At 45.7% G+C, this 27,412-nt stretch overlaps 11 protein-coding genes across 11 annotated transcripts; 6 read left to right on the forward strand and 5 right to left on the reverse strand.

Annotated features, from left to right (window-relative positions):
* Nucleotides 1–92: 92 nt before the first annotated feature.
* Nucleotides 93–3,650, forward strand: TREMEDRAFT_62419 (uncharacterized protein; the record flags this gene model as incomplete). The annotated part of the gene is made up of 18 exons (XM_007004645.1): nt 93–446; nt 495–602; nt 647–764; nt 797–945; nt 991–1,218; nt 1,262–1,381; nt 1,417–1,566; nt 1,612–1,692; nt 1,736–1,824; nt 1,878–1,962; nt 2,004–2,104; nt 2,148–2,249; nt 2,297–2,363; nt 2,411–2,555; nt 2,601–2,865; nt 2,944–3,281; nt 3,351–3,592; nt 3,636–3,650. 18 exons carry the CDS (start codon nt 93–95, stop codon nt 3,648–3,650), a joined length of 2,757 nt encoding a protein of 918 aa, XP_007004707.1.
* Nucleotides 3,651–4,261: 611 nt separating this feature from the next.
* TREMEDRAFT_73902 (uncharacterized protein) lies at nt 4,262–7,446 on the forward strand. The gene is made up of 10 exons (XM_007004788.1): nt 4,262–4,662; nt 4,856–4,911; nt 4,953–4,983; nt 5,075–5,231; nt 5,389–5,479; nt 5,526–5,648; nt 5,792–6,513; nt 6,682–6,718; nt 6,772–6,952; nt 7,222–7,446. Exons 1-10 carry the CDS (start codon nt 4,565–4,567, stop codon nt 7,364–7,366), a joined length of 1,641 nt encoding a protein of 546 aa, XP_007004850.1. The 5' UTR covers nt 4,262–4,564; the 3' UTR covers nt 7,367–7,446.
* Nucleotides 7,447–7,700: 254 nt separating this feature from the next.
* On the reverse strand, nt 7,701–9,882 carry TREMEDRAFT_62421 (uncharacterized protein; the record flags this gene model as incomplete). The annotated part of the gene is made up of 7 exons (XM_007004646.1): nt 7,701–7,952; nt 8,189–8,315; nt 8,379–8,461; nt 8,637–8,915; nt 9,014–9,142; nt 9,191–9,463; nt 9,670–9,882. 7 exons carry the CDS (start codon nt 9,880–9,882, stop codon nt 7,701–7,703), a joined length of 1,356 nt encoding a protein of 451 aa, XP_007004708.1.
* A 320-nt stretch (nt 9,883–10,202) lies between these two features.
* Nucleotides 10,203–10,746, forward strand: TREMEDRAFT_62422 (uncharacterized protein; the record flags this gene model as incomplete). The annotated part of the gene is made up of 3 exons (XM_007004647.1): nt 10,203–10,292; nt 10,337–10,464; nt 10,596–10,746. 3 exons carry the CDS (start codon nt 10,203–10,205, stop codon nt 10,744–10,746), a joined length of 369 nt encoding a protein of 122 aa, XP_007004709.1.
* Nucleotides 10,747–11,011: 265 nt separating this feature from the next.
* Nucleotides 11,012–13,982, reverse strand: TREMEDRAFT_44072 (uncharacterized protein; the record flags this gene model as incomplete). Its single annotated transcript, XM_007004472.1, has 11 exons — nt 11,012–11,149; nt 11,397–11,596; nt 11,808–12,054; nt 12,098–12,213; nt 12,258–12,373; nt 12,417–12,747; nt 12,850–12,993; nt 13,048–13,241; nt 13,292–13,488; nt 13,594–13,696; nt 13,742–13,982. 11 exons carry the CDS (start codon nt 13,977–13,979, stop codon nt 11,032–11,034), a joined length of 2,004 nt encoding a protein of 667 aa, XP_007004534.1. The 3' UTR covers nt 11,012–11,031.
* A 150-nt stretch (nt 13,983–14,132) lies between these two features.
* TREMEDRAFT_56977 (FK506-binding protein 1A) lies at nt 14,133–15,170 on the forward strand. Its single transcript, XM_007004493.1, has 6 exons — nt 14,133–14,280; nt 14,403–14,423; nt 14,464–14,519; nt 14,671–14,779; nt 14,967–15,026; nt 15,073–15,170. The coding sequence occupies exons 1-6, from the start codon at nt 14,223–14,225 to the stop codon at nt 15,093–15,095; spliced, it is 327 nt and encodes a 108-aa protein (XP_007004555.1). The 5' UTR covers nt 14,133–14,222; the 3' UTR covers nt 15,096–15,170.
* Nucleotides 15,171–15,208: 38 nt separating this feature from the next.
* On the reverse strand, nt 15,209–17,468 carry TREMEDRAFT_39135 (uncharacterized protein). The gene is made up of 7 exons (XM_007004445.1): nt 17,365–17,468; nt 16,942–17,311; nt 16,780–16,895; nt 16,602–16,734; nt 15,815–16,470; nt 15,445–15,637; nt 15,209–15,353 (listed from the first exon to the last, which is right to left on the reverse strand). The coding sequence occupies exons 1-7, from the start codon at nt 17,454–17,456 to the stop codon at nt 15,264–15,266; spliced, it is 1,650 nt and encodes a 549-aa protein (XP_007004507.1). The 5' UTR covers nt 17,457–17,468; the 3' UTR covers nt 15,209–15,263.
* A 151-nt stretch (nt 17,469–17,619) lies between these two features.
* Nucleotides 17,620–21,495, forward strand: TREMEDRAFT_71675 (uncharacterized protein). The gene is made up of 7 exons (XM_007004789.1): nt 17,620–17,999; nt 18,045–18,379; nt 18,422–19,141; nt 19,188–19,700; nt 20,050–20,316; nt 20,365–21,042; nt 21,121–21,495. Exons 1-7 carry the CDS (start codon nt 17,638–17,640, stop codon nt 21,390–21,392), a joined length of 3,147 nt encoding a protein of 1,048 aa, XP_007004851.1. The 5' UTR covers nt 17,620–17,637; the 3' UTR covers nt 21,393–21,495.
* Nucleotides 21,496–21,765: 270 nt separating this feature from the next.
* On the reverse strand, nt 21,766–23,664 carry TREMEDRAFT_68760 (uncharacterized protein; the record flags this gene model as incomplete). The annotated part of the gene is made up of 6 exons (XM_007004735.1): nt 21,766–21,902; nt 22,193–22,243; nt 22,576–22,674; nt 22,724–22,827; nt 22,978–23,271; nt 23,504–23,664. The coding sequence occupies 6 exons, from the start codon at nt 23,662–23,664 to the stop codon at nt 21,766–21,768; spliced, it is 846 nt and encodes a 281-aa protein (XP_007004797.1).
* A 326-nt stretch (nt 23,665–23,990) lies between these two features.
* Nucleotides 23,991–25,395, forward strand: TREMEDRAFT_62427 (uncharacterized protein; the record flags this gene model as incomplete). The annotated part of the gene is made up of 5 exons (XM_007004648.1): nt 23,991–24,150; nt 24,374–24,449; nt 24,599–24,686; nt 24,990–25,331; nt 25,369–25,395. The coding sequence occupies 5 exons, from the start codon at nt 23,991–23,993 to the stop codon at nt 25,393–25,395; spliced, it is 693 nt and encodes a 230-aa protein (XP_007004710.1).
* A 389-nt stretch (nt 25,396–25,784) lies between these two features.
* On the reverse strand, nt 25,785–27,223 carry TREMEDRAFT_30736 (uncharacterized protein; the record flags this gene model as incomplete). Its single annotated transcript, XM_007004396.1, has 7 exons — nt 25,785–26,018; nt 26,109–26,399; nt 26,442–26,549; nt 26,685–26,852; nt 26,899–26,988; nt 27,030–27,111; nt 27,165–27,223. Coding segments are annotated over 7 exons (1,032 nt in total), but the record flags the coding sequence as incomplete, so codon positions are not given.
* Nucleotides 27,224–27,412: the final 189 nt, after the last annotated feature.

Raw genomic sequence — 27,412 nt, forward strand, 5'->3', positions numbered from 1 at the left:
ATTACGGAGCCCCACATTCCGACGGAATTAAAATGAGGTCATCGCCACTGCAATTTCCGTCCACCCACCTCTTCGCAACATCTTCCTCACCCATGTCCACTTCCACTCCTCTACGCATGCCTCTAGGTGTACGTTATGATGATCTTCCTCCTCGACCATTATTAAATCATCCCTCTCCAGGACCTTCTTCCCAAGAATCATCCCCCAAGAACAAGCACAAAGGTTTGGGGAAGCTACGATGGCATCTGTCTTTAGGGGGGAAGAAGAAAGAAGAGCAGATAAAACCTCTTTCACCTACATCAAACCTCCTTGGACCCTCTAAAGATGGACACGAGAATGGAATCACGAATGACTGGAACATCGATAGTGATCCAGAGGATGAGGGACAAGATTCGTATAGCTGGATAGATCCCAGTGTCGTTGGTACAGACGGACTACGAGTAACGGTGAGCGAGCTCATGCATAAGACCAAGTACATTTGCTGATATCACTAGCCCCCCCAATCCGATGCATCTAATCCACATCCGCCACTGCTACGAGATCATTCACTCCCCTCTTCTCTTCAAGGAATTCTCACACCTCCTTTGCCAAGCCGGTCAACGGTCAGTATTCAACCGAAGTCACTTGTCACCTACTAATGATTCAGAACCAATCGGGTAGACCTCGCTTGAACCCAAACGATTCATACCAGCTTTTACTTTCTTACCAATCAGCGTCGTACTCTGATTCCTCCGGCTCACATTCCGGTCATGAACCTGCATACTGTCACAATTGACGTCCATGACCGAACACGGAGGCGACATTGCCAATTTGGAATGGCACGAGTTGGTCAACCCTCTCCTTGTGCAATCCCTGGAACAGAAAGAGGTTCGTCGCCAGGGTCTATGGTGGGAGTTGGTACGTGGTGAGAGAGAATATGTTAAAGATTTGCACACGATAAGCGAGGTAAGCGGTCTGCCAATGACTGGTCATGGCTTACTGACATGTCAGGTGTTTATACAACCTCTTAGAACTGCAGACCAATTGTTGTTCTCATCAAAAGAAAAATTAGATGCTTTCATTGCAGAGGTATTTAGTTCCGTTCAGGCCATACAAATGGCCCATATCCGTCTCCTCGATAGACTTATGGAGAGGCAAAGAGCAGAATGGCCGTTAATTACTTCCGTTAGCGATCTACTGCTGGATTCATTTCTGACCTCTGCGGAGTTATATGAACAAGTAGGTCGAACAGCTGGTCAACCTTCACAGAGCTCATTTGCAGTATATGAAAAACTACCCATTTGCCGAATCTCGGGTTAAGAGAGAAGTCTTGACCAATCCGGGGTTCCAGCAATTTCTGAAAGAGCGAAACAACATGGAACTCACGCGGAGAAGGGACCTCGTGAGTGACGTCGATTGATTTAGCTGACACTTCAGTCAGTCTTCCTCTCTAGACCTCTCACCCGTCTGCCTAGGATATTGTTACTCCTCGAGGCAATCTTGAAAGTCACCCCCGTGGACCATCCAGACAAGGAAGCGATACCCACCGTGGTAGCGGTGCTCATCCGAGTAGTGAGAAGTAGCCAGGTCAGGAATTTTCTGATTGATCAATTCATCTTCTGATCCTCTTAGCCCGGGATCGAGAGTGCGGAATCCAAGATAAAACTTTGGAACGTCGCTGAGCGGCTTCTGAACAAAAAGGGGGAGATCGTAGTAAGCTGGTGATATCGGATTATTTGTATAGCTAATGATGAAGGATCTCGAGCTGGGTGACCCAAAGAGAAGCCTTGTTCATTCTGCCTATGTTTTCCGCAGAGTTCGTAGCGAGACAAATTGGCATTTATGGTGAGCTTCACCTGCGGCATTGTCCTCCACTTCGAAGGCCTGCTGATAGTCAGGCAAGACTTGCATGCTTTTCTTCTGGACAATTATCTCCTTCTCACGAGAGATGAGGAGAATGGGAAATATGTCATTGTCTCCAGAGTATGCCAGCTTTACCTGTCTTTTCTGCAGCTGACCGCTAGCCTATTCCATTAGACATCTTGGAGCTTGTTTCCGCTGATGGAGCACCCGAGAGGCGGTATGACTTCATCACACAATATCGTAGACGGTCAGGTGGTGAACAGTGAGCATCATAGTGGTGGATCAATTTCTTACTGATGTGATAGACTTCCTGCTATCGGACCAGAAAGGTTAATGTATCCCTTTACCATCTCTACTGGGGCTCATGGACGGACGTATACCTTGTGCACGGCCACTGAAGCTGCGAGGTGAGCGTCAACACATCGCATCATTCGTTCCAAAAGCTGATGATCAGAGAAGAGTGGAAGGCCATGATTGAGAATACAAAGCGCCTTCGACAGTTTGATCTGGAGAGTAACCGTGTGCGTTGGCCTCATCTTTCTATCAAGATAGTAGCGCTTATTTACAGATATTCGCTGTTCATATCCTTCACCTACCATCGATCGTTCGTGATCCCATCACAACGGCAGAGACATTCACTTGGTTAGACCGAGAAACTTTGGCAGTAGCTAGTGCCAGTTCTGTCTGGATCGGTTGGCGGCGTGATCCTGTCTGTGAGTATCTACCATCCTGTTATCTACATTTGACTGACTCTGTAGCGTATCAGGAGATGATCAGATTTGCCACTGGCACGATAACCACTCTCACTATCATCCCTGATTTCCCTTGGTTACTCGTACTTCGAGCTCATGCTTTGTACGCTTATAACTTGGCGGACATGCTACCAACGTTCAGCCCTTCAACTTGGCAAATGAAGGGAACGATACAAGGCGAGACAATTAGCGCTCCAGAACATGTCGTGGCTTTTGTCAGAGTAGGGAAGATGAAGGGTCGTACTCTCATCGTCTACGCTGTTCATTCTCGGTGAGTTCCACCACTTCTTTCAATACTCTTTCCACATGTCACTCATCTAAACGTTTGCGATGGATGTTGATATTACAGCAACTCCCATTCCACCCTTTTGAGCTTTCATGAACCATTGTATCAAAATGATCCTCATTCTCCTGCATTCAGACATTTCTCAACTTTATCAGTATCAGGTTACGCATCTGAAATCCTATTCTTTCGAGTCACCATCACTGCCGTCACGGAGAAAGGTTTTGTCGTTGTCGAACCCGGTAATCCGAACCAGAATTATCTGCCCCATTTTCCTCATGACGTAGCTCAAGATGCTCCAGTGGTCAGGTTAGCAAGTCATGGAACTGCTTTGGGGATGTATCAGGTTAGAAAGGAAGAGTTTTTGTTGGTGTATGATTGGGGAGGCTGTTATGTGGATAAGCGTGGGTTTTTCACCTTTGCACTATCTTTGATTCCTTCTATTAATGGATGTTCATCATACTGATGATCAGTCGGCACAGTCACCAGAAACGGTGTCATCCTCCGATGGAACGTCGCTGCTTCCTACTGCGTCTACCGTGATCCTTATCTTATATTCTTTGACGACTCGACAGGTCGGGCGGAGGTCCGACATGAACCAACTGGCAGATTATGCGAAGTGACAGAAGAGAATGGTATGAAAGCGTTGAGATTGGCTAGGAATGATCAAGCGATTTTGGCATTGGGATCGAGAGGGTTAATCCAACTTGTTGAGGTAAGTCTCGGGTCGTTGGTTTTGTTCAAAGCTAATATGATAGACGGTAGCATTGTGAGACATTTCCATAAGATTTAGCTGTGTTTATGTAGCATACTTTGATTGTTGTTTGCATGATGAATGTTCAATAGTGAGTTAGAGATGGAAAAATCATTTGGAATGAAAGGTGCCTTTTTCAGAAATTGCGACCAGACTAAAGACGTTGTCCCCCGGGTCACCTCATCCACTGAACGACCTGAATCCTTCCCCCTGCCTAGAGGGCTTGGATTTTTCGCAGATCGCGTACAGATAGACCGAGGAGAACAGCAATTTATGGTCCGCGCGGGGTAACACGTGATAACAGTAACTCAACCTCCTTTCAGGCACCGATCAAACGTGTTGTTCACGAACGTGCGTCTTATCATGCTCCTATCAAATGTCCCGGTGTACCGGTGTCTTAACCAATATCACGTCAGTCTCTCTCACTCCGCCCTTTGCGGCATCTCCTATTCTCCCAATGGAAGGTCCAGCCGGACATTCCCGGGTGATTAGTGGTGATCCGGTGAACCGTGGACGGTGGACGGCAGGTCGAACAGCATGATGCCAAGAACGTGTGAAGCTTCCCCACTTGCTTGATTCAGTCTCGCCTCTACCTCGGTATATCCCCCTTAACGTCTAACCCCCTTCCGTCTGCTCACGTCACCCACGAATTACAGACCCACAAAGGGATACAGGGTAAAGGTAGCGGACGGAGATACGTTCCCTGTGACCTGTAGCCTGCAGGTCTTCCTCCAGGGCTCTTTTTTCTGCCGACTACTCCTAATTGACAGCCATTGGAGCGATTTTTTCCCCTCCACCTCAGATACTTAAAGCGTGGTCAAGAAAGTGTGGAACTTTTACTCGATATTCTTCTTCATCTTTCTTCTGATCTTGAAGATCAATTTTGGATAAACGAAATTCAAGGAGGAAAGATAAAAGATAAAAGATTGAGAAATGTCTTTGGAAGGTGAGAAACATCATGCCAGTGTGGCTATAAGTGCGGATGAACGTAGAAGAGCTGCTTTGGCAGAGATTGACGAGGCCAAGTTTTCGTATGTCTCTTCATCTTTTCTCCCGCTCCACACTTGATTGAACTACCCATTTTATCGTACATCTATCCAGTGGATCCGTCTGGTCTCTATGGGTGCAATGTTCATCATACGGTCAACATGCGGTGGATGGTAGATAAGAGAAGGGTCTAGGAACGTGACAGTTGCCGGAGAGGAGACGCAAGCTGACTCGCAGTTGGTTTCATGTCAAAGCATGTATCGTCGCTGGTGTTGGTTTCTTCACCGATGCTTGTGAGTTTACCAACGTCGTGAGGAAAGAGGCTTATGTGAAGACGACATTTTCGGAATTTCTATCGCTGCTCAGTGAGTTCATCTCACCCTCAAAATCTACGAGGAGAGGGTCGCTCCTCTTTGCGAATCAAGGTGAGAGAAGACTGGATCACTGACAAAACAGGATGATAGGTTATGTCTACCACGCTGGAGGATCCAACACCTCTAACCAGGATCTTGGGATCAAAGTCGCTCATTCCGTCGGGACGGTGTTTGGACAATTGGCATTCGGTTACTTGGCGGATCATGTGGGTAGGAAAAGGATGTACGGGTTTGAACTTGTAAGTCTTTCGTTGCCAAATTCCTCAGTCATACTACGACCGGTGATCCTCACAGTCGTCAGTCTCTCACACTCGTGGTTTCTCACCTCGTCTCGGTCTCGTTACTCTTGGTTCTTGCGTCATGTTTCTTGGCCGAAGATGTCCACCTGACCGACAGATCATCATCATCATCGGGACCCTTGGTCAGGCTGTCGCTGGTCAAGCACCTGGCGTCAATATCTACGGAGTGTTGGTGATGTATCGCTTCAGTGAACACAGTTCGTTTGAGGAAGAGCAAAGAAGCTGATATGATAGTCATGGGCATGGGAATCGGTGGAGATTATCCTCTGTCGGCTGTGATCACCTCGGAGTTCGCCGCGAGACGTATCCGTGGTAGAATGATGGCTGCTACTTTCTCCGCTCAAGGATGGGGTAACTGTGAGTCCACCGAACTCTCTTCCCTGCCCCTATGACATTTCTTTGGCATTCGGTATTGCCTCTCTTCTCGATATCCTTGACTTCCTGATGTGTTCCGTGTATTTGGTCTTCTATTCTGAACATCCACCGGGCTAACTCATTAGTCTCATGCGCCATCGTCTCTGTCATCGTCGTCTCGGCCTACAAAAACTCCATCATCAACGAACCCGTCACTCATCTCCGTTCAGTCGACCAATGTTGGAGATTCGTCATTGGACTCGGTGCTGTACCCGGTGCCATCGCTCTTTACTTCCGTCTCACCATTCCTGAAACTCCTCGATACACCATGGATGTAGAACGTAACATCAAACAAGCCTCTCAAGACGTGGACACTTATCTTACCACCGGAACCTACGTTGTGGATCCTATTCACAATGTCGAACGTGCCGAAGTACCCGTCGCCTCTTGGTCAGACTTCATCCGTCATTTCGGTCAATGGAAAAACGGTAAAGTTCTCCTTGGAACAGCATGGTCTTGGTTCGCTCTTGATGTCGCTTTCTACGGTCTTGGTTTGAACTCTTCCGTCATTCTCAAAACCATCGGTTTTGGTACATACACAGGTGGAACGAAATCTTTCAACATTTATCAATCGTTATACAATGTCTCTGTGGGAAACATCATTTTGGCTGTGGGTGGTTTGATCCCTGGTTATTACTTCACAATGGCTTTGGTAGATTCTTGGGGAAGGAAACCTATCCAGTTAATGGGTTTCTCAGTTTTGACAGTAATTTTCGTTTGTATGGGATTCGGATATGATGCTATGCAAAAGACGGATAGTGGGAAGAAAGCTTTCGTGTTTTTGTATTGTATGGCAAACTTTTTCCAAGTGAGTCGTCGTTTCACTTATCCTGACATCACCGTCTTCCGCATCGTCTTTCCAGTGATCACTATCACTTCACAATTCATCAACCGTATCTTGCGAGTAACCAAGGAGACCAGAAGAGATTCGTTTTGACACATGTTTTGGAGTAAGAATGACATTTGCTGATGATAGAACTTTGGACCAAACACTACTACTTTCATCGTCCCCGGTAAGTTCTCCCCTCAGACACATGACATCTTCCACCATATACTAATATCCCAGGTGAAGTATTCCCGACTCGTTATCGTTCCACCGCCCACGGTATCTCCGCCGCATCGGGAAAAATCGGAGCTATCATCTCTCAAGTTGGTTTCTCACGTATGATCAATATTGGTGGAACTGGTAAATTCCTTAAACACATTTTGGAAATTTTCGCTTTGTTCATGGCTACTGGTATTGCTTCGTGAGTATTCTTTTTTCTGCTTTTTCTCATCTGCTTTTTCTCATCTGCTTTTTCCCATCTGCTTTTTCTCATCTGCTTTTTCTCATCTGCTTTCTCTCATCTGCTTTCTCTTACCGAGACCTCCTCTGTCCCCTTCCCGCTGCACGCTGCACGCTGTTCCCGGTCCATACACGACTGTACCTTCTCGTATGTGGGATCATAAGCATTCAACTATGACGTGTAATTGCCCTGCTGCTATCCAGGAGAAGGAACTCGATACTAATCCGCAGAACTCTCCTCCTCCCTGAAACCAAAAACCTCACCCTCGAGGATCTTTCCCAAGAAGAACAAATCGGTTTCGTCCGTGATTCCACCGTGGCCATGGCTGTGCAGGAGAAACACAATAGCCAAGAAGAGGGTGTTTCGCCTATGTGAACACATTTTCAGGGTTGGTATTTAGACCATTTCTTCTCACTCCTTAATTCAGCTTGAATGCATCGTGATGTCCTGTCGTTACTTTCACTTTTCTTCATTGACGAGATTTAAGAGAATCATTGTCCCCTGCAATAATTGTGATAGCAACTCATTTACACTCCTTTTGCCTCGGGATAGTTGATTACATAGGATAATTACATGCACAAAACAATGTATCAAACTTTTGCTAGATGTATTGAAATCATGATCGTCTCGTTGATTGTCGTTGTCTCGTAAGTTCAGTTTGATGGATCGTTGCGGAAAAGATCAACTTTATAGGAGGAAGTCTCAACTTTCAACGTAACTTTCTCTTCACCCACTCATCTTCCTCTTCCCTTCCATACTCCCTCACCTCAATTTCTGGAGCACCTTCTACCCGTCTCTTGATTTCACCCCTGAGCATCACCCCCAACCCTTTGGCACCTTTCCCAACCGTGTAAAACGCCCCAACTTGGGGCAGAGGGTCGGAACATAGTTGAGAGAGGGTTTTATGCCATCTTACTTGACTACATAGATGTGTTTCGAGAGCTTGAGGTAGGTGACCGATCTGATATCAATAATGCGTTCTCAAGACACCACATCATGTAGTCGTATTGCAACAGACAACACTGATACGTACACCATGGAAATGGAGATAATCGCTGTGTCCAAACATCGATAATAGGGAGGGAATCGTCATTTGTACTTGGCGCGCACTCAGGGTTCAATCGGACTATGTAGTAAGGTTGAAGATAAAAGAATACAGCCAAATGAGATATTTTGGCAAGACGGAAAATGACTTACAGGTTGGGTGGTACATGGATCCATGACTGTAATCTCCGGCGTGGAAGAAGGATTAAATTGCGCTCTTGACAAGATGTCTCGGAATAATGGTTGAGCATGAACCATGAGTCTAGTATTGAATGGACATCTTCGATCAGCTCACCGCTCCGTTTGATAAGGTCAGACAAACTCGAACGATCCAAGAACTCACGGCATGGGTACGTCCATAACTTCATTAGCGAGACCAAGTACTTGAAGTCTAGTTATGACTTGCGAAGTAGCGTCATGAGTCCCCTATTTCTGTCAACAACTTGTGTCCTACATATTATATAACGAGTGGAATTCCCAGTCAAGATGGACAGACCGGGAAAGTAGACAGTGGTACATGAGAAGGAAAATCAACATACGTAGGAGAAGAAGAAGAAGGCCGAGGAAGAGACAAAGAATGGTAAGGTGCGTTTGGACTTACCGTCACAACCAACACTTTACTACTGTTGATAATACCTGCTTCTGCCCATTCACCTTGTCCATCTTTCTCCCATTCCCTCTGCATCTCATGAATTTCATCTAAAATCAATTGCATAGCTCTTCTTCTTCTTTCCGGAGCCGACGAACTTTCTCCTTGATTCCCCTCCAAGGTCCAATCTTCAGGATGAGAAAGCGAATGGAATTGTCTAGCAGAAAGAACCGTGGTCATGAACTTTCTGTTTTCTCCTTCAGGTGAAGCAGGTAAAGAAGCGTACATCCTCTGCTATATCAACATAGTTCCTTGTTGAATATTCCGATTGTCTCCGAACTTCCTCACACTTCTGTTTTTGGTACAGAGGATGAAAGAAAACGACTTACCGCCAATCTAACACCAGTTGGAAGATCAATCCTTCCAGCAGCTACCAAAGCCGTCAGAGTACCTATAAATCCATGTCCTACTAAATGTGTCACTCCAGAAGGTATCAACCCCTCTCCATTGGTATGTTCCTGTATATAAATCAGCTCGTATACACTCTCGTCTTAGGTCGAGCTAACCTGTTCGCTCGCCAAGATGGCGATACTAGAACTCAAAATGAAAGCAGCTGTAACATCTGCCCGTAACATCAATTCATCCAACGTTCGACCTTTGACCCAACCTCTCATCCAACCTCTCACACCGCGAGTACCATGGAGAATACCGGCAAATTCTTCCATACCTTTTGTATCGTATAACAAAGAGGTATCGGGAGTCAAAAGCGCTTCGGATGCTTGTTCCCATATCGCTAAACTTGATGGAGTTGGGGAATGAGGTGTGTGGGGATATGATCCCTGACGTTAGAAGTGTAAACACAACAGTTTTGCTTTGTCGTCACTTATCATCTCCCTCCCACTTATAGAGTCTCTTCAAGGTTAGGGAGTTGGGAATTACTACTGAGACACGTAGTCAGGGACATGAGCCCAAGAAGGAGGGTTAAGAAGAGGAGAGAGAGGGGAGAAATGATATAGAAAAGATTGAAGATATGGAAAACACGCACAAGACCAGCGAACAAAAGCGCCTTACCACCTTGTCCTCCTCCCTCCGCTTTCTTCCTCAACCAAGCCAGCCAATCGGTCTGATTAGCGGTGGTGGAAGCTTTTCTTCTTGGATCCAAAGGTGGAGATGGGAACAATTTGGGAAATGAAACGAATCTCCTCTTCTGTATCCCTCCTCTCCAATTCTGTCCGTTCGTTTTGAGTCTAGGAGGCATGGTTTTTTCTTGTAACTCGCAATATGGTTTTCTCCATAGGGTCGCTCCTCTTCCTTATCTACCTATTTTGAGAGGCTTATCTGAGCTATCTCAGACAGAGTCGAAGAAATAATAATAATGGATCACCTCCGTCCCACGTTGCGGGGTTATGGTAGAGTAGAAAGGTGTGAGTTACCGGTTATTTCCATTAACCGGTCATATCTCTTCCATCGGATTTCTTCGGTCATACTCGAGTACTTTCTACCTTTCACGCGAACTATCCTTCACATTGCATGGACTAACTCTGCCACAGTGAAACCAAGGTATCGACAGAGCACATCATGGTAGATTTGATAGAGTTCAAAGTGTCCGTCCGTCATTCTTTCACAACGAGAAATGAGCTGATCGTCAAAAGTACAGGTGTCGTACAAGTTAGTAGTAGTCAGCCATCACAGGAGAATATGGCTTATGATAGGGAGTAAACTTTAGATCTTTCGTACAACGTCGAGCTAAAGATTTAGGATTAAGAGGTTGGTGTTGGAATCATCCTGATAAAAGTGTTGAGGGTGTGGTCGTTGGACCTTCAGATAATGTCAGGGCGTTGTGAGTTCATCTTCCCCTTGCATCTTTTGGTCATTCCGCCCCGGGTGAATGAAGAGATGGGATGGAGTATGAAGAACAGAGTTGAATAGTTGGAGAGAAGTAGGATTAAATGTGAGAAGTACTAAGATCAGGAAACGATATCTTGAACAAGGACCCCCTGCGGCGGAAGTACACAAAGTAGAAATGATGAAAGAGATATCAGGAGCGAGTGAATCCGACATTGAAGCAGCTCTAGATGGGGCGAAAGGATTTGAAGTCAGACGACGTTCTTTCAAGAAGTAGCTAGTAGCTCCTAGCCTGTAGCTGCGACTTAAATTCAACCAAGTGACAAAGACAAGTCAAATCCAACCCAACTGACAAAGACAAGGAAGACGAGTTTTGTGAAAGTTCTATGACCCAAACGAGAAGCGACGATAGACATGAATCAAATACAGTAGTAGAACATCTGTATCGAGTAGACATCATTGAAGAAGAGATGAGCATTGTGGAGACATATCCAGGTCAGGTGGGAGTAGTGTAATTTAGTACGAGATGAGCTGTAACACTAAAGATGACACACATTATGCATCAAAAACATTCCAAAGAACGCATCACCACATCTTCCCATGGTTTATCATTCTTGTCAACTTTGACATTCTCGATTTCTGTGATGACGTCCAATCCACCGACCGCTCGGCCAAATAATCTGCGATGCGTCAGCGTACACTTCATGCTGGGCTGTGGAAAGGCGGTCATGACAAGTTTGAAATGTCGCCACGAAAAGAGGAGACCGTCATTCATACTGAATAGCAGTGAAGGCCTGAGGGAGAGGACATTGTTGAAGTGTAAAAACTGAGAAGTGATCCGTTGCCAGATGCTGAGAGGACGACAGCAGCGAAACACATGGGAATTTAGAGGTAGGATAGACAGGACCGACATGCTGTCCAACTCACGTATGTTTGTCATCCAGCCATGGAGTAGGCACCGTAGTGATAAAGAACTGACTCCCATTTGTTCCCGGACCAGCATTCGCCATACTCAGAGTAAAAGGTCGGTCGTGTCTTGCCGAAGGGGAAAATTCATCTTCAAAATTCCCTCCCCAGATCGATTCTCCGCCTGTTCCATCGCCGAACGGACAACCACCTTGAATCATCTGTATGTGAGTCGTGATCTTTCCTTTCGTGATGTCTGTCCTCATACCACTACCAACAAACAGCTGCCATAAACATTTTGATGAACTGATGAGGTCTGAGAAGCAATGGCAGGTGGAAAATCAAGTCTCAGGGAATATCAGGTGATGATGTGAGTCTGAAAGGGAAGGAATAGAAGGAAGAGGAGGAGGGCTGATTTCATGAGCCACTCACAAACTTCTTGATGACTCGATGAAACACGAGATTATTATAATATCCTTTCTTGACGAGTTCCGCAAAATTCTCTACGGCCTTAGGAGCCGCTTCGGGGAACAACTTCAAATGTATATCTCCCATTGTGGTATGTATAGTAGCGTTCGTAGGGAGTACCTTAGCTTTGACAGGTTCGGAGACCATGACGGTTTGTTCTTCCCTTGTTGGACGTTCATTGAATACATCTCTTTCTCCTGATTTTGTTTCCCTTCACATCAGCTGACGTTCAACGCTTGGATAGCTAGACTTACTCCTGATCGCCTCTACCGAAAAGATAAAACCTTGATTTTTTGTAACCTGTCACGAAGAGATGCGGATCGCGTTGAGCTTTATCTTGCAGAAGAGGGTTGGCAGAAGCTACCATTGCCTACATTTCAACTTTAGTTCAAAAGAATTAGTGAAAAGACCAACCAATGTTGTGATTCCTTTCTTGGCTGGCGCACCTTGATATAATGCCAAATTGAGGAAACGTAAGGTTTCATCTTTTCCTATAACCCTAGCCACTTTGTTCGTCACTGTATTCACCACTGCACGTCAGCTTTTGCCATGACAAATTGTGGGTAAGTTGACCTTTGATGCCCAACATGGTGGGATATAAGATGAAATTGCCAGTTTCATCCCATACAGCATTACACGCTCTCAACGCCCCACCTGGTCCACTTTCACTTTTGTCCAACTCTCTCTCGATGGCTAATCGACGTCCGAAATCCATATCATCCAATTTGTAAACGGCCGTACCGGCTTGTTGCATCTCTGATGTCGCAGTGAGGGATTCGTCGTATGTCCTAGTGAGTTTGGCAGTGAGAAAGTTGAAGATGTGTACAGAGCGAGAAGGTATGGTGAGTGTGATGAAATGAGATGAATCAGGAGAGAATGTAATACAAGTTGGAATTGATTTGGTCTAAGATCAGTAACATGGCCCAGCTTGCGGGTACCCAGCGGAGTAAGTTGATCCAGACAGGGTATCGGTGGGGTGACTTAGCTGAAGATGGGTCAAACTCACTTTCTTAAATTGATATAAATCCGTAGACGATTTAAATTCCCATAATCCAGGGATAGGAGGTAAACCCCAGGGTTCGTTAGGTTGCCAATATTCCACGAACCCATCTTCATCCGCCGAGATGACACAATCGTATTTTGGTGTATACTGCTCATAAGCTTTGCTTTCCTCATTGAACTCAAATCGAAAAGAACAACTCACGGAGATGATATGTACTGGAGCTTTGTGTAACTTGATCAATTCATACAATGGTTTCCCATCCCCTCTCCCGTCGTAAATTCTTATCGCAGGTGAAGACACATCCGATACAGCCAACAAAGTCTGTCCAGTTCCTGGTTGATGTATCCAACAACAAGTCTTTGGTGTGAAAGGGAATTTGATGATATTTATCATATCTATCCCATTAGCCCCCCTTACCAAACTTGAAAGGAAGAATCAGACTTACCAAAATTGACAACATCAAAAACTCTTCCTTCCCCACTTTCTGACACAGTAGCATATAATACTCCGTCGTCTGAAGCAGAAGTTGCGACTATGGATTTGAGAGAAGTTCTGAACTGTTTGACGAATTCTATTCCTCTTTCTTGTTTCTTCCATATTTTAAGATACCCGTCGATGGAGGTGGTGAGGACAAATCCGGTTCTAGATCTTTAACACAGGTTCCAACTCACTCTTTCCAGGTAAGTCATGCGGACGCGTTCAAGATCAGGTGGAGACGAGGGAAATGGATAAGAGAAGGACACTTACTTTGTCATAGTCACCGAGTTCAAGTTGTCACGATGCATGAAAGACTTGTAATATCTATCAGCGTCGGGCAGATGGTCGAGGTATAATTTCTCGTGAGGTAAAACTTGGTGTCAGCAAACGTTTTCGTTAAATATAGGGAATGATTGACCTGCTCTTTTCTTCTTTCTTTTCTTGAGGGAAATCTCTCCATTGGAAGTGCTTGGCATAGGTCCAATCTCTTCATCTGAAGAATCGTCCATATCCCCAGAAGGCATTTCCAATTCTTTTTGTCCATTTTCTGCCTCAACACCGTTCTCTGCTCTTTCGGGAGATCTGGTATCATTCCCATTTCTTCCTCTTTTGCCTAGAGCCTGAGGAGGACTAGAAGGTCCAGCTTGTTCAGACATGCTGGTCGATTCCTTGGTGGGAAAGTTGAAACCTTCCACAGAGAGTGGTCATTGATGAGTGACAGGTGAGCCACAAAATCATTGCCACATTCGGGAATAGTCATAATGCCGACATGAGTAGCTTACTGTATGAGCTGCATTCACCCCCTTCCCGCCCACGTTGATTGAATGTACAATTCCCTCTTACTACGTTCTGCATCTCGACATTACTTCAAAAGAGCATTCACAAGCACAGCAATCAGAATGGGTGTAGAGATCAAGGTTATCACTCCAGGAGATGGTGTCAACTTTCCTAAACCTGGTAAATCATTCCCTTTCCCTCTTTTCCCCTTCCTCATGGCGATGATAGAAACGTGTCTGTACCTACCATGAGTATGGTAACAACGTGTCAATGAAAATTGTAAAAACAAAGCTCATTATCAGGTGACACTGTCAAAATCCACTGTAAGCACTCTTTAACTCTCTGTTCTTTCTGACAATAAAGACACGGGAACACTGCAAGATGGAAGCAAGTTTGATTCTTCCAAGGATCGTAACGAGGTATGTTTCAATACACCTCTCTTCGCTCTCCACTTTGCACTTCATCCCATATCCGTCTCCACTACTCTGGTCATGCTCAGTACAAGCTTTCTGTTTTGATATTGTTTCACTCCTTAGGCTTGATGGCGGAAGGGCGAAACTGATCAGGTAGCCTTTCGTCACGCAAATCGGCGTGGGCAGAGTGATTAAAGGTTGGGACGAAGGTGTGGTCAAATTGTCCGTTGGGACAAAAGCTCTTTTGATCTGTTCCCCGGATTACGGTCAGTTCATCTCTTCTCCTACCAATCACTGCTTCTGTTTTCGACTTTTGTCCCGACTGTCATATCACCTACTCCTGTACTTGCTAGCGTTTTTTCATCGTCTCTGATCTAGCCCAGCAAGGTCCAAGTAACACCCCGTATTTTTGCGATTGCAGTATAGTAAAGTGTTCAGCTTGCTGACTAGAAGCATACGGTCCCCGTGGTTTCCCGCCCGTCATCCCGGCCAACGCTACGCTCAACTTCGAAGGTCAGTCACTCTTCCCGCATGTCTCTAAAGTGTTCTAACTTTCTAGTCGAGTTGCTCGCCATCAACTAAGCGTGCGTATCAAAGGTGCGCGAGAAAGTCGGTAGAAAGAAGAATGTAGCAAAGATGAATGCGTCACTGATCATGCAAGTTCAGCCCTGGTGAAAATGCGTAGTACACATGGGCAAATAGACACCAAGCATATTTGCATATTCTCGATCACTGAGCAAAGACGAAGACTTATTCTTCTTCCTCTTCTTCCTCCGGGATGGTATCCTCCTCGATGAGATCGAAAGCGTTCTGGGGCACAGAATATAATCGCAGAATGGGCTATCAATCAGCGCAACTCGGGCATAACCTTGACGCTGAAGGTATGAAGGTATGAGGATTGGAATGTTATGATCGTACGAAAAGGACCCACATTGTTGGGATCTTTGACCAAAACATACTTGCCCTCTGGCTGTTTCAGAGCTAGATCCGCGATGGTACGTACGATACCCCATCCGTTAGACAAAGAGATATTCATCTGTCCTGCAAAGTCTCGCGGTTTGTATGATTGTACACCGACAATGACGTGTCTCGTGGCATCACGGGTGTTGGCACGGGCGATGTAGCTGGCAATCAGCACCGTTTCTAAGGCATGTTTCACCCCGTCTCCATCCAATTTACCATTGGAGTAGGCATACACAACCCATGTCGATTCTGGGGGTCTCACATTCATGTAAAAGAGGAGAGGGTGGAGGGCCAAAGGCGCTCAAGGGTGTTAAGATGTACAAAATCGAATGACCCACCCCATCTTCATCTGCTCGGCACCTGCCAGGATACCCTGCACCGACCACCTGGCCAACTTGGCATTATTGTTCTTGATCTCCGTAGCTAAGATAGCTCCTCTTTGCGTGTCAAGATGTTTCCTCCAATCCAATGCTTTAGCACCGCTACTGACCCTCGGATCAAATTCGTTCAACGCCTTGATAGTGATCAAATGATCTTTCTTGTCCAAATACGCATCTACCTCTGTCCTAACGACCACCTCAAACTCTTCGTCCTCAGCAACGGACAGGTCAAATTTCCTGTATCTGTACAAACACGACGCCAAAGGTTCCGTCTCTTCCTCTGGAGAGTAGAACGGATTTGGCGAGGGTGTCCAACTTTTGCCTTCTGCGATGACCTGATTAGCGAAGTTTTGATTGATGTATGTGGCTTCGAGCGAGAGAGATGAGGGTGAGTTGATATTGGACGGATCATCATCATCTTCAGGTAGAGAATCTAAAGCGTGTTCGTTTACTGTTATATAGTCGAATGGACCATTAGGACGTTTATCGAAGAAAAGTTGATCGCCACGACGGTCGAGGATGATATCCCAAGAGTTGACAGAACGAGACGCACACATGAGAACTGCGAGGATGGAGTCTGTGGCGAAGATTCGAGCGACTTTCTTAGCCGACATCTGGGAGTCAGCCTTTGTAACCCCAAAATATTGACATTACATTATAGACTGTAGAAGTTTGATGACGGACAGCGGAGAAAATTGTTAGAGCACATCTGGATGTTTTACAGAACCAGACATTTGACACTCACGTCGGCAATGATAGGATCGTCCGAAGTGGAGATATTGTATTTGAGCTTATCCACTACTTCCAATGGTTTTTCATTACGGGTGTTCGCCCTGTCATAAGATTTATCATAAGGCATCAAAGTCCCATGTGCTCCACTGACATGATCAGTAATTACCCGTCTACGATATCGCGCTGCTTACAGATCTTCCGGGGCATCGACGCTGAGATTGAGTTTTGCTAATCGAGTGAAGTCAATCTCTTCCAAAAGCCGCCATTCACTTCCGATCATAACACTGGAGTCTCTGATACGTTGGGGCTACTGCATCAGCACTACGTCCATGTCAACTCGAGCTTGATCTCACCTTGTTCCAATCCCCATACCCTCCACGGCCACGACCACGACCACCAAACCCACCCCTAGATGGATAGACCCCACCCCTACCACCTCTCCCCCTTCCAATCGTGAACCCACGACCACCTCGACCACCACGCATCATACCTCTTCCCCTCGTAGACGGCCTGCTACCGCTGTCAACGAGGGAGAAAGACTTGTCGTCGTCATCATGAATATACCCAAATGCGTTGGCTTCAGAGGCTCCGAAGGCTTCACGACCAGGACGACGAGTGTTCGTGTTGTAGTTGCGACGTCCGGGTGCACCTTCAGGTGCAGGTTCATGCCAGTCGGCGATACGGGTGATCCTGTCAGATTTTGAGAATGGGGCGTATGGGATGCTAAAGTTCCATCAGCACGGGCCAACTTTGTAAGAGAAATCATCGAGACATACTCTTTAAACTGTGCTGGGAGGGTAGAAGTCGAGGGACCCCATGATCCATCCTCGTTATCATGTACTTCTGGCAGCACAAAATCTAGCACCATCTTGATACTTTTATAGGGAGGAAGAGATCTATTGGCCAACCTGACTAAAGAAGCGAAGGGTCGAAACTGTTGTCACGTGATCCCGAATTGAGCAATCCCCCCATTTAAGTAAAGTTGAAGTCTAAGAGATTTTTGAACCGTCTTTCCCTCCCAATAACGACATCTCTGCTCATGATCCATCATGGAAGAGCCAATAGTCGACGCTGATGATAATCATCCGCATCGTAGACGTAGACGGGGGAAGGGAAAGGGTAAAGATATCAGTTCTTCTGGTATAGCTCCCGTTCCACCCTCCACTTCGGTTGAGGAAGAGCTGGATCAACCCCAAGCGGGATCGTCCAAGCTGCCTCTGACTTCAGATCAGGAAGTATCCTCGTTGGGAGCACCTGGTAAGGTAGTAACAAAAAGAAAGAAGTCAAAAGATCGACACAAACTGGGGGGTGAAAATTTTCCGGGTGATCCAAAATTTGCTGAATGGGAATGTATCCCCATCGCTCGTAACGACGTCTCATCTGTCCCTCCCATATGGTCAAAAGATGGCAAGTGAGGAATTCCATCGTTGTATCTTGCAGGAGGCTGACGAGGTAGATTCTTTCACGTAGTATCTGGGACTTCAATACATATTCACTCTTACTCAGCACCACACTTTCCTCGACTCTCGACTCTCTCAAGTACTGTTCGTGATGGTCATCAAAAGCCTATCACAGCACTCATTCTTTCCCCCATAAACCCGTTTCAACTCATCACCGCTTCCTTAGACGGAACCGTAAAAATTTGGGATTGGGTCGAAGGGAGGCTCGTGCGCACTATCCCTGTCGTCCAAGATGGGGGCGTACATCAATTATGTGCCGGTCAGGTTGGCGGGTCTTGGTGGTTGTTTCTCACGACGTCCACACGAAAAGCCAGTTCTAAACAACAAAACGGTGAGTTCTGAAACGGATCTGGTGTTATTCTCTGACCCTCAGGAGGGCTAAACTACCACATACACCGAATCCTTCTGTCTCCAACCACGAAGGAAAAGACCAACATTTCCATCGTTTCCAAATTGTCAAAAGCGCCAGTGGCACTTTTCATCTCCCCCCGTAACACCTATCTCGTCGCATTAGCTGCTAACAAGGCGTACACTTTTCGATTACCATCCAATCCGTCTCAAACGAAAGATTGGAATATGACGCAAGTCAAATTTGTGTCCAATCAAAATTTCACATGTGGTGCCTTTGCCCCTGAAAGTCTCCTCAATAAAGAAAAGGGTGAAGAATGGTTCGCCACGGGTGACGACCACGGTCTTATTCGTCTTTGGCATGGCTTAGACGAAGCGTTTCGGCAACTGAATGTTGCAGCCAGGTCCGACGCCACACCGGACTCTCTCTCCCAAACAGACAAGCGCCTTCCAACGACGTCATTGCATTGGCATGCCCATGCGGTGTCAGCGATCGCTTTCACGGGGACTGGAGCGCAGCTGTTGTCTGTGGGCGAGGAGAGCGTCTTAGTTCAGTGGCATCTTGCCTCCGGCAGACGGGAGTTTGTGCCTCGCTTGGGTGGGAAGCCTATTGTCAGTCTTAGCGTCAGACCGGGGACAAGGGGGCATGAAGAGGAATGGTGGGTGACAATGTTGGATGGCAGCACCGTCAGAGTGGGCTCCGCCTCGGGTAATATCAATAATGTTGGGTCAGCTATCAAAATAGGTACGTCTGACTTATTTTCACAGGCTTTCTGAGAGCTCATTGACAGATCCCTTACATCCACCCTCAAATCCTGGTCGATATCCCCTGGCTGTTCACCCAGCTAATGGCGCCGTTGTCCTCCCTTCTTCTCACCCATCCACTTTGCAATTCATCGATCCTGCTACGTCCGTGGTGTCCTTCGATCTCGAGGTGGCTCCGTCAAATCGCGTATCCAAAAGAGACGAAACTCCTCTTGATCCCGTGGCCGTGGAGCATGTCGTTTTCTCCCCCGCTTTAGATGGCCGGTCTAAATGGATGACTACTGTTGAAGGGCGAAGAGGAAACGATGACGAAGGGGGCATGGTCAAAACTCTCAAATTTTGGCAGTGGACGGGAGAGAAGTACGTACTCAACACAATATTTCCCCGTCCGCACGGGACGAGTGATGTGTCGTCTTTGTGTTTCTCATCAGTGACGAAAGCCCAAGTGGTAGCGGGACAGATGCCGCTACTGGTGACGACCAGCGTGGATGGAGAGGCGAAGGTATGGCATGCTCGTCAGGCTAGGAAAAGCGAGCAAGGTAAGTGGACCGGTCATTCCTCCATGCTCTGGCTGTGATGATTTACAAACACATTACTTCAGTCTTTCTGATCACAAATTGATGAACAAACGTACTGCAATACTGAGCCTCTCTTATCTGTGGATCGCCTAGAGTTCAGCGACATAGCTGATGATCAGGCAAAGTGTCCGTCCAAAAGAACCCAGCTGCCGAACGTGAGTCTAGCAATATCCCCCTGGTTTCTCATGTGCCCCAAGATGAGACAAAATATCAAGCTCAACAGTCCTACTATTGCTGCGGATACCCTTTCTTCAACCCTCTGAGGGCACTAAATCAAATCCAATGTCGAAAGACCCGTGCTGATCATCAGTCTATTGGTCTCTGCGTTCGACGTTCTCATATCGGTCAATGCCAATCTACTCCGCCTCCGTCTCAGCCGACTCGACCATCCTCGCACTTGCTCACGGACCTCTAGTCACACTATGGGACCTCTTCAGTAACGTTCTTCTTAGAGTGCTCGACAGCGGTGCTTTCGGTGAAAGTCAACGAGTGGGCTTTGCGGGACCTGAAAGTCGTTATCTCGTCTGCGCTGGTGCTACTCAAGGTTTGGCAGTGTGGGATCTGCTGATCTGCGAGAGTGAGTCTCTATCGTGCTTTCATTTTTTGAGATTAATTGATCTTGTAGCACTCTGGTCAGCTCCGACCAAAGCTCTAAATCACCTCTTTACATCAACATCATCCTCAGATTTTCAAATACTTTCTCAACCTGGAAGTAAACGAACCCTCATCACATCCTTTTCTCCAACAACACCCCGACCTCTCAGCACGACCTCCATCTCACAGACGTTCTCCGCCGTCTGTCAATCGCGAAACTCTGGCTTCATCGGAATTTCGTCAAATAGTACAATCTATCAATTCGGTCCGTCCATTTCTGCTAAGACGCAAGCGTCCCAGGTCCGTGCGGTCCAGCCGACGTCAGAGAAGAAATTATCGATATGGCAAGAGATGTTCGGAAAAGCTGCTTTCTTTGACGACTTAACAGTTTCCGAACTAGAAAGAGGCACTTCTCAGACAGCGACGACACAGGCGTCAGGCTCACGTATGGATATCTGGGAAGGCCCAAGTCATACGCTTCCACCTACAGGTATGCTCTTCGATGCGTTCATGGATAAATTTCTGTCCTCTCGGCCTGTGGAAGAAGACACCCGCGACGAGATAGATGTGAGACGTGATGCGATCTCATATGACGTACCAATGGACGAGACATCTGATCTGGTCTTACCCACCGTCTCCTCCCAAGGTAGGATTCCGGAGAAAGGGGAGATGGAAGAATTGCAAGAGTTATTCAGAAGTTTTGTGATCAGTGAGTTGAACTCGAGCACTCGTCTTTCTCTTCTCTCTATTTTCTTTTGTCAGAAAAGAGACAAAACTGACGAGACAGAGCCTGTTGGTACACCCGATAAACGTGTGAACGGTAAAGTCAACGGCAAACCGAATGGTCACACCAATCATGTCAACCTTCTTTCACCACCGTCAAGTTCTCTACTTGTCAGTTCAAACGATGAGGACACTCGAGTGGATCCTATTCCCATCACACCCGATACCACATTTTCAACGACAAACGGTCTTGTGTCAGATGACGAGAGAGTGTTGACTGCTGGGAAGATGAAGGGAAGGGGGAAGAAACGTAGAGCGCCGAGGGAAGATGATTAGGATATGAAATTTCTTGATATTCAGCTTGGAGATGATAAGGGTACAGAGAGAGAGATATAGCATAGCATAGCATTGAAATGCATGTGACGTGTGCATCGCTTTGACAGTGAAGTTGATCCCCTCTATGCTCTCTATTCTTGAACCAGTTTTGATCTATCTCCACAAAGTCCTACCTTGTACATGTCCGAGAAATTCTCCTCATACTGGTGAACAGTCTCAAATCCACAGGCCACCCTGCAACATTTGTCAGGTATGAGGTAGTACGAGGAAGAAGAATGTCGGTATTGTATACACAGATACAAGTACGAGTACTCGTAAAGTATTATTTGTATGCCAAGGGACTGGCTGAAAGTTGGGATAGACGGTAGAGGTGTTACTCCTGATGAGCTAGATTGACTTTGACCAACTGAGAGAATTCAACGTCTCCACCAAAGATATCAAGACATGAACCGAATGTTATATCTACTTTCCCATTAGATAATCTGTCAACGAGGGATAAGTCGGAGATATCTGATGATCAGTCATTTCATTGGAAAGAGTACTAACGTCGGTGGTGATGGACGACAGTATACATGAATAAATCAGACTTATAAAAGTCTATAACCGATCTCTGAGAATTCGATGGAGAGGGACTTAAATCGATAGCTCATTGATAAAACTTGGAGTGGAATGGGATGGGGAAGTAGGAGTGGATGGTTGTACAGAGTGAATAGGTGATAGAGGATTGTATTTGATTTCTAGTGCGAGGAGAACAAGTAAAGGTGAGAACAAATTGAGGAAGTAAGTAAAATAAAACTCACTTTTGGCTCCACCGGCATATGTACATGGTATGGTCGTCCATTCGCCTAAACCTGAAAGTCAGTCAAAGCCATTTCCACCAAGTCACAGAACGTAACAATCGGGATATGATGTCAAGAGTCATGATCAGACGTAGAGGTATATCCTCATCATTTTCTATGGGATGAAACGGTTCAGTGGACTTGGAAAGGTCATATAGAGAAGAATGGAGGGAGTCGAGAAAATGTGAAAAGACATATGACATGGAAAACGATTACCATTGAGAAGGATGAAGAGAGTTCAAACTCTGTGGAAAGGCCGGATCCCGTTTGGGATACTTTTATAGTAAAAGAGAGTCAGGGTAGTGAAGAGAAGTCGATAGTGTGAATATGATATTAGAACTCACATTTGACTAATTCTTCATCTATCCCTTGACACAACCCTTCTACATCGGCAGCATGTACCAATAACTCAGAACAATGAGCTGAAATCATTTCTATATTCTCTATTATGTTAGTTTAACGTACTTCACCTGCGGAAAGAAACAGATATACTTTTCGTAATTTCCATATCGGTCAATGTTCTCCAACCGTTCATCGCTACTGCCCATTCTGACTCTTGTGACTTTGATTGTTCAACGATAGGTTTCTTTCTACAACTGTGGTATCAGCTTTCAACCATCCCCTACCCATCTCCTTCGAAATGACCATGCTAGAGCCCCTATAAGCTAGAGAGTAATGGATCTCCTATTCAATATCGACTCGAGAATCAAGTCGCAGGTTATGGAGAGTGAAGAAGAAACGCTTACCTAAGATCCACTACCAACTTATCCCTCCCTATTAACCCCTCTAATCGTTCCAAACGTCCCAAATCAAACTTTCCTTCGGGAAATAACCAACTGGTGACTATCACCTTACTCGCTCCTGCTTCTAGCCATTTCACAGCGTTATCTTCTGTTACTCCACCACCGAGTTGCATACCTCCTGGCCAAGCACTCAAAGCGTCCAGAGCAGCCGTATCGTTCAACGATCCGAGCTTGATTATGTGACCTCCGGTGAGGTTGTGAGTTCGGTATAGTGTCGAGTAGTAAGAGGGAGGGTGACTGATTAGTGTCAGTAGGTTTCGATATGACTTTGTATATTTCCCCGGGGATGTCCACTTGCTCCTTCACGAGGATAGGGATTCTTGGGAAGGGGGGGGGGGGGGGTAGCCGGTCTGAGCAGGACAGGAGAGGTTGTACAGAATGGAAGGAAAGGTGTGATGGATGAAAGACTCAGGTCCATCGGAAGAGACCTTTTCAGCTGAACTAAAAGGAGTAGATGAAATGAACTCACCTAGATACATAATTAGTCTTTAATCCATTCGTACTAGACGAAGCGAGGGAAGATAAATCTAAAGTCCCACCTACTATTTGCTTCACTTGACCTTGATGTAGATCTATACAAGGTCGGAATTGAGACCTACGTCTTTTATTCTTTTGAGAGTCTTCCGTCATATCGTTCTCACTCCTTCTTGACATCCAATCACCTTGTCAACGGGTTGTCCGTTGTCCGTTAAGCTTAAGAAGAAAGTCAAGACGAAAAGCAAACTTACTTTCGACAACTTTCCTTTTTGGTACGAAACCGTGCCTGAAAAAAGGATGTCAAATGTCAGACGTCTTCTTCGTCGCTTCCTCCCTTTCCACTCCCTCTCTTCCTATCCAACTGCTTAACTGCAAGGTTCCGATAGCTGATAACGGACATAAGTTCTCAAGCGATCAACGAGTGAATGATTCAACCAGTCAACGAACCGATAGAAAATAACGACCAACATTGACCAAAAATGGATTCTAGAATCCCTGCCGTACCTCTTCAAATCACTTCTTTAGCTATCATATCACCCTCCAACGCACCCCTTTACGTTCATTCTTTCACTGGATCAGATGATGAATTGAGACATTATCATTTAGCTCATGCTGCCGTTGATGTGATAGAAGAACGAAGTGAGTCTCAATCATTATCATAATCGTCCCCATACTCAAACCTTGTTCTTGTCCCCTTTTACCTTCAACTTGCCTGCTCTACTTCTCCATTATCCCGGTAGCATACTCGTCGACTTTCCCACACCCGGTGCAAATTGCTAAAATACCCCTTCACACGAAATCTGAATCTTACTGGAAATCAACGCAATGATTATGAGATAAGGTTGGACGACTGATAAAATAGTCGTCATGACTTCTTCACCTACAAAACCAGCGGAATCTTATGTGGGTTTGTTATTCTGTATGGAAGATATGGCATTGTGAGTTTGCTCATCTCTTGCTGATACCTCAAAGATGATCACCCTTGAATAACTTGCTCGTATGTCTTACAACGGATTTGAAGCCAAGAGATGGGAAGGGTTGATAGAGGTGAATGGGTTGGCGTTTGGAGCATGGAGCTGATCGATAGCTACGGTTTTCAAACATCTACGAAATTACGTTTGGTGATTTCAGTCGCATTGGTAGATGCTATGATCAAAGATGCGGATATAGTAGCGGTATGTGTCTCCGTATCTTCCACCGTTTCCCTCATATATCTTCCTTCTTTGACCTCTCTGTTGAGACTTCTGACTTTATGGTGAAGACTCGTGCAGTCACCCAACCTCCTCTTTCTGAGCACTCTCCTCCCACCCCTCCCACCTGATCATAGAGAGGTTAAATGAATCAATCCCCCGCGTCTGTCGAATGATACTCGCGGCGATCAAATATGCACTTCACAAACCACCTTCACTCTCCCCTATCGACGTGGCATGAAACGATCTGAAGGGGTGATGCAGGCAATCCAGATGTCTAATTCTCAGATCTTCCGAGCAGTCCTTCATTTACTTCTCCAAACATCTCATAATCCATTTCTTTCCCTTCCTCCAAACTTTCACGCTCGTCATGTCCCTCCACCGCCCATCCCTGATTCCCAGCCTTTGACAGAGTCTGACCCACCACAAACAAAATCTTCCGATCAAAATCTGCCCCAGGGCTCTGACGAAGGATCAAAGAATGGTTTTCTTCCCAATCCTTCTTTACCCACCAGTCGGATGTTTTCCACGACACCAGAAGACTTGAAGGCGGAATGGTTCAATCAGAGTGAAAAGTTCAGAAGGGGTATTGAGAATATAGGGGTTCTGTTATCAGGAGGGAGATGGTATGTTATTTTCTCCTTCTACATGGTAGCTGACTTGATAGATTCAATATATCATGTTCAAGACATGATTCTGTACACAAAGAAGAGACTATGGTATGAACGAAGACCAAGACCTCTTGCAATAAATGGTGCATTGGTATGAGTGATTAAATAACGACCATGAAGAGTGTATCGGACGTTTGGTGTATACGGCGTGATTTAGAAATAGTGAACGGGATAATGGCCATTGATGATGCTTGTGGGAATTATCCTTCACCCCATTAGCAACAATCACCCTCCCCAAGGGAAAAAAGGCCTAGAGAAAATTACACCTTTCGTTGACATGACAGCGACAGCAAGCAGTTATGACAGATACGGGGCGTACACTGCCTTCAGTTCTAAATACCACAGACGAGCAAATATCGATGTTAATGATGATTGAGAACATGCATTTGATGATCGTATAGTATCAAGATTGTCACATCGTGGCTCGAAGCCATGTGATGGTCTCCTCTGATATTTTTCGCCATTTATGACCTGCGTATGCGGAATCAGTGGGCAAATTGATAGAATCGAGAAGTTCGTATTTCTGTCCTATCAATGTCGCAGACAGCGCCTTGAGGAAGGCCTGAAGATTTTCCGACTTGTTCGACTCGTCGAGGCTGAAATGTATCTGGGTCAAACGGGCATGTCGAGCAGATAGAGTCACCGTCTAAGTCGTCAACTCTCAATTCACTAGAATATGCCATCCTGGGTACACGAGGTAAAGTGGGTGATTATCGAATCGAATGAAATGACGAACCAAATTACCAAATGATAATCTACCCTTCAAAATATTTGAAAACTCTGGATTTTGACCGAATTCCCATTCCCAAGATTTCATCTCCTCGATTCCTTCCCAAACCTTTTTCTCCACAACTTCTTCCTCTCGAATCTCCTTCACGGCCATGTTTTCCCCAGAACCATATACATCTTCGAATTCTTCGATCACGGCAGAGACGAAATTTTCATGCGTTATTGGTTGAGATGAGTACTTGGAGAGAGTCGTCACTGGAGATCGATAAGATGGGATTCCTTTTGTCTCCATGTCAGGCTGATGATTAGTTTTAAAGATGAGAAAGAAGGATTGACTGACGGAAGAAGATTTGAGAGCTTTACCGAGCAGAGAAGTATCAGAGGAGATGAGCATGGTACCGTGGTGATAAGCTCTATGTTGGATGATTTTGTATGCTGAGCCGGAGACCTGTAAATCAATCGAAAATTCTCTCATCATGACTCAAGGTAAGTACACAGAAGATATCACAAGGTTGTGACGGGCAGAAAGTGAGGATGGAGATGGAGATGGAAATGGGGAGTAAGCATAAAGGGTAGTACTGACTTTAAAGTCATTGATACCATCTCGAATAACTATATCGTTCCTTGAATTCACACAGCACTGTTGCACACCTATCCTATTTCTGATAGCTCGAGCGATTAGTTCAGCTCCATGAGATCGAGTGAATAATAGACGTGGGAGGAATATTGAGAAATTGGTATTGCCCATATCCTTACAGTCAACTTATATACTCATAGTAGTAAGAGAAACGACATACATGATACACTGTCCCTCCTCCTGATCTTCGTCGGATTAAAGGTATTCCCCATTCTTTCAATTTCCTAGGTGTCGTTTCCTTCCATGGGTTCTTCTATCAATCTTCATTCATCACCATGATGTTTAACTCACTTGATTACGACCGATAACGACGCAAGGTACGTTTCGGTAGAGAAACAGCATTGGTTGGTTATGAAGGGTATTCCGGAGTAGCCTGATTTCAGTTTATGACTTGAGGAATGCTATGAATGATATATATAGACTCACCAGTCTTCGTAAGAGAGATTGAACCATGGGTCTGTGGAAGTAGAGATATATGCCGCAGGCTATGATTCAGCTCTTTCCATATCACTGAGCTGCCGCGGTTCTGACTGAAGGACGACTCACAGAAGTGAGGTGAGGGGAATCGTCGGGTATCAAAGTGGCTGTTGGTCCAGGTTGCGAAGAGACGAAGCGGGGATATTGAGGTTGTGCTAAGGTCGCGCTTAGAAAAGATCCTGTACGGGAAGAACAAG

This window comes from Tremella mesenterica, assembly GCF_000271645.1.
Source record: "Tremella mesenterica DSM 1558 unplaced genomic scaffold TREMEscaffold_5, whole genome shotgun sequence".
Classification (NCBI taxonomy): Eukaryota; Fungi; Basidiomycota; class Tremellomycetes; order Tremellales; family Tremellaceae; genus Tremella; species Tremella mesenterica.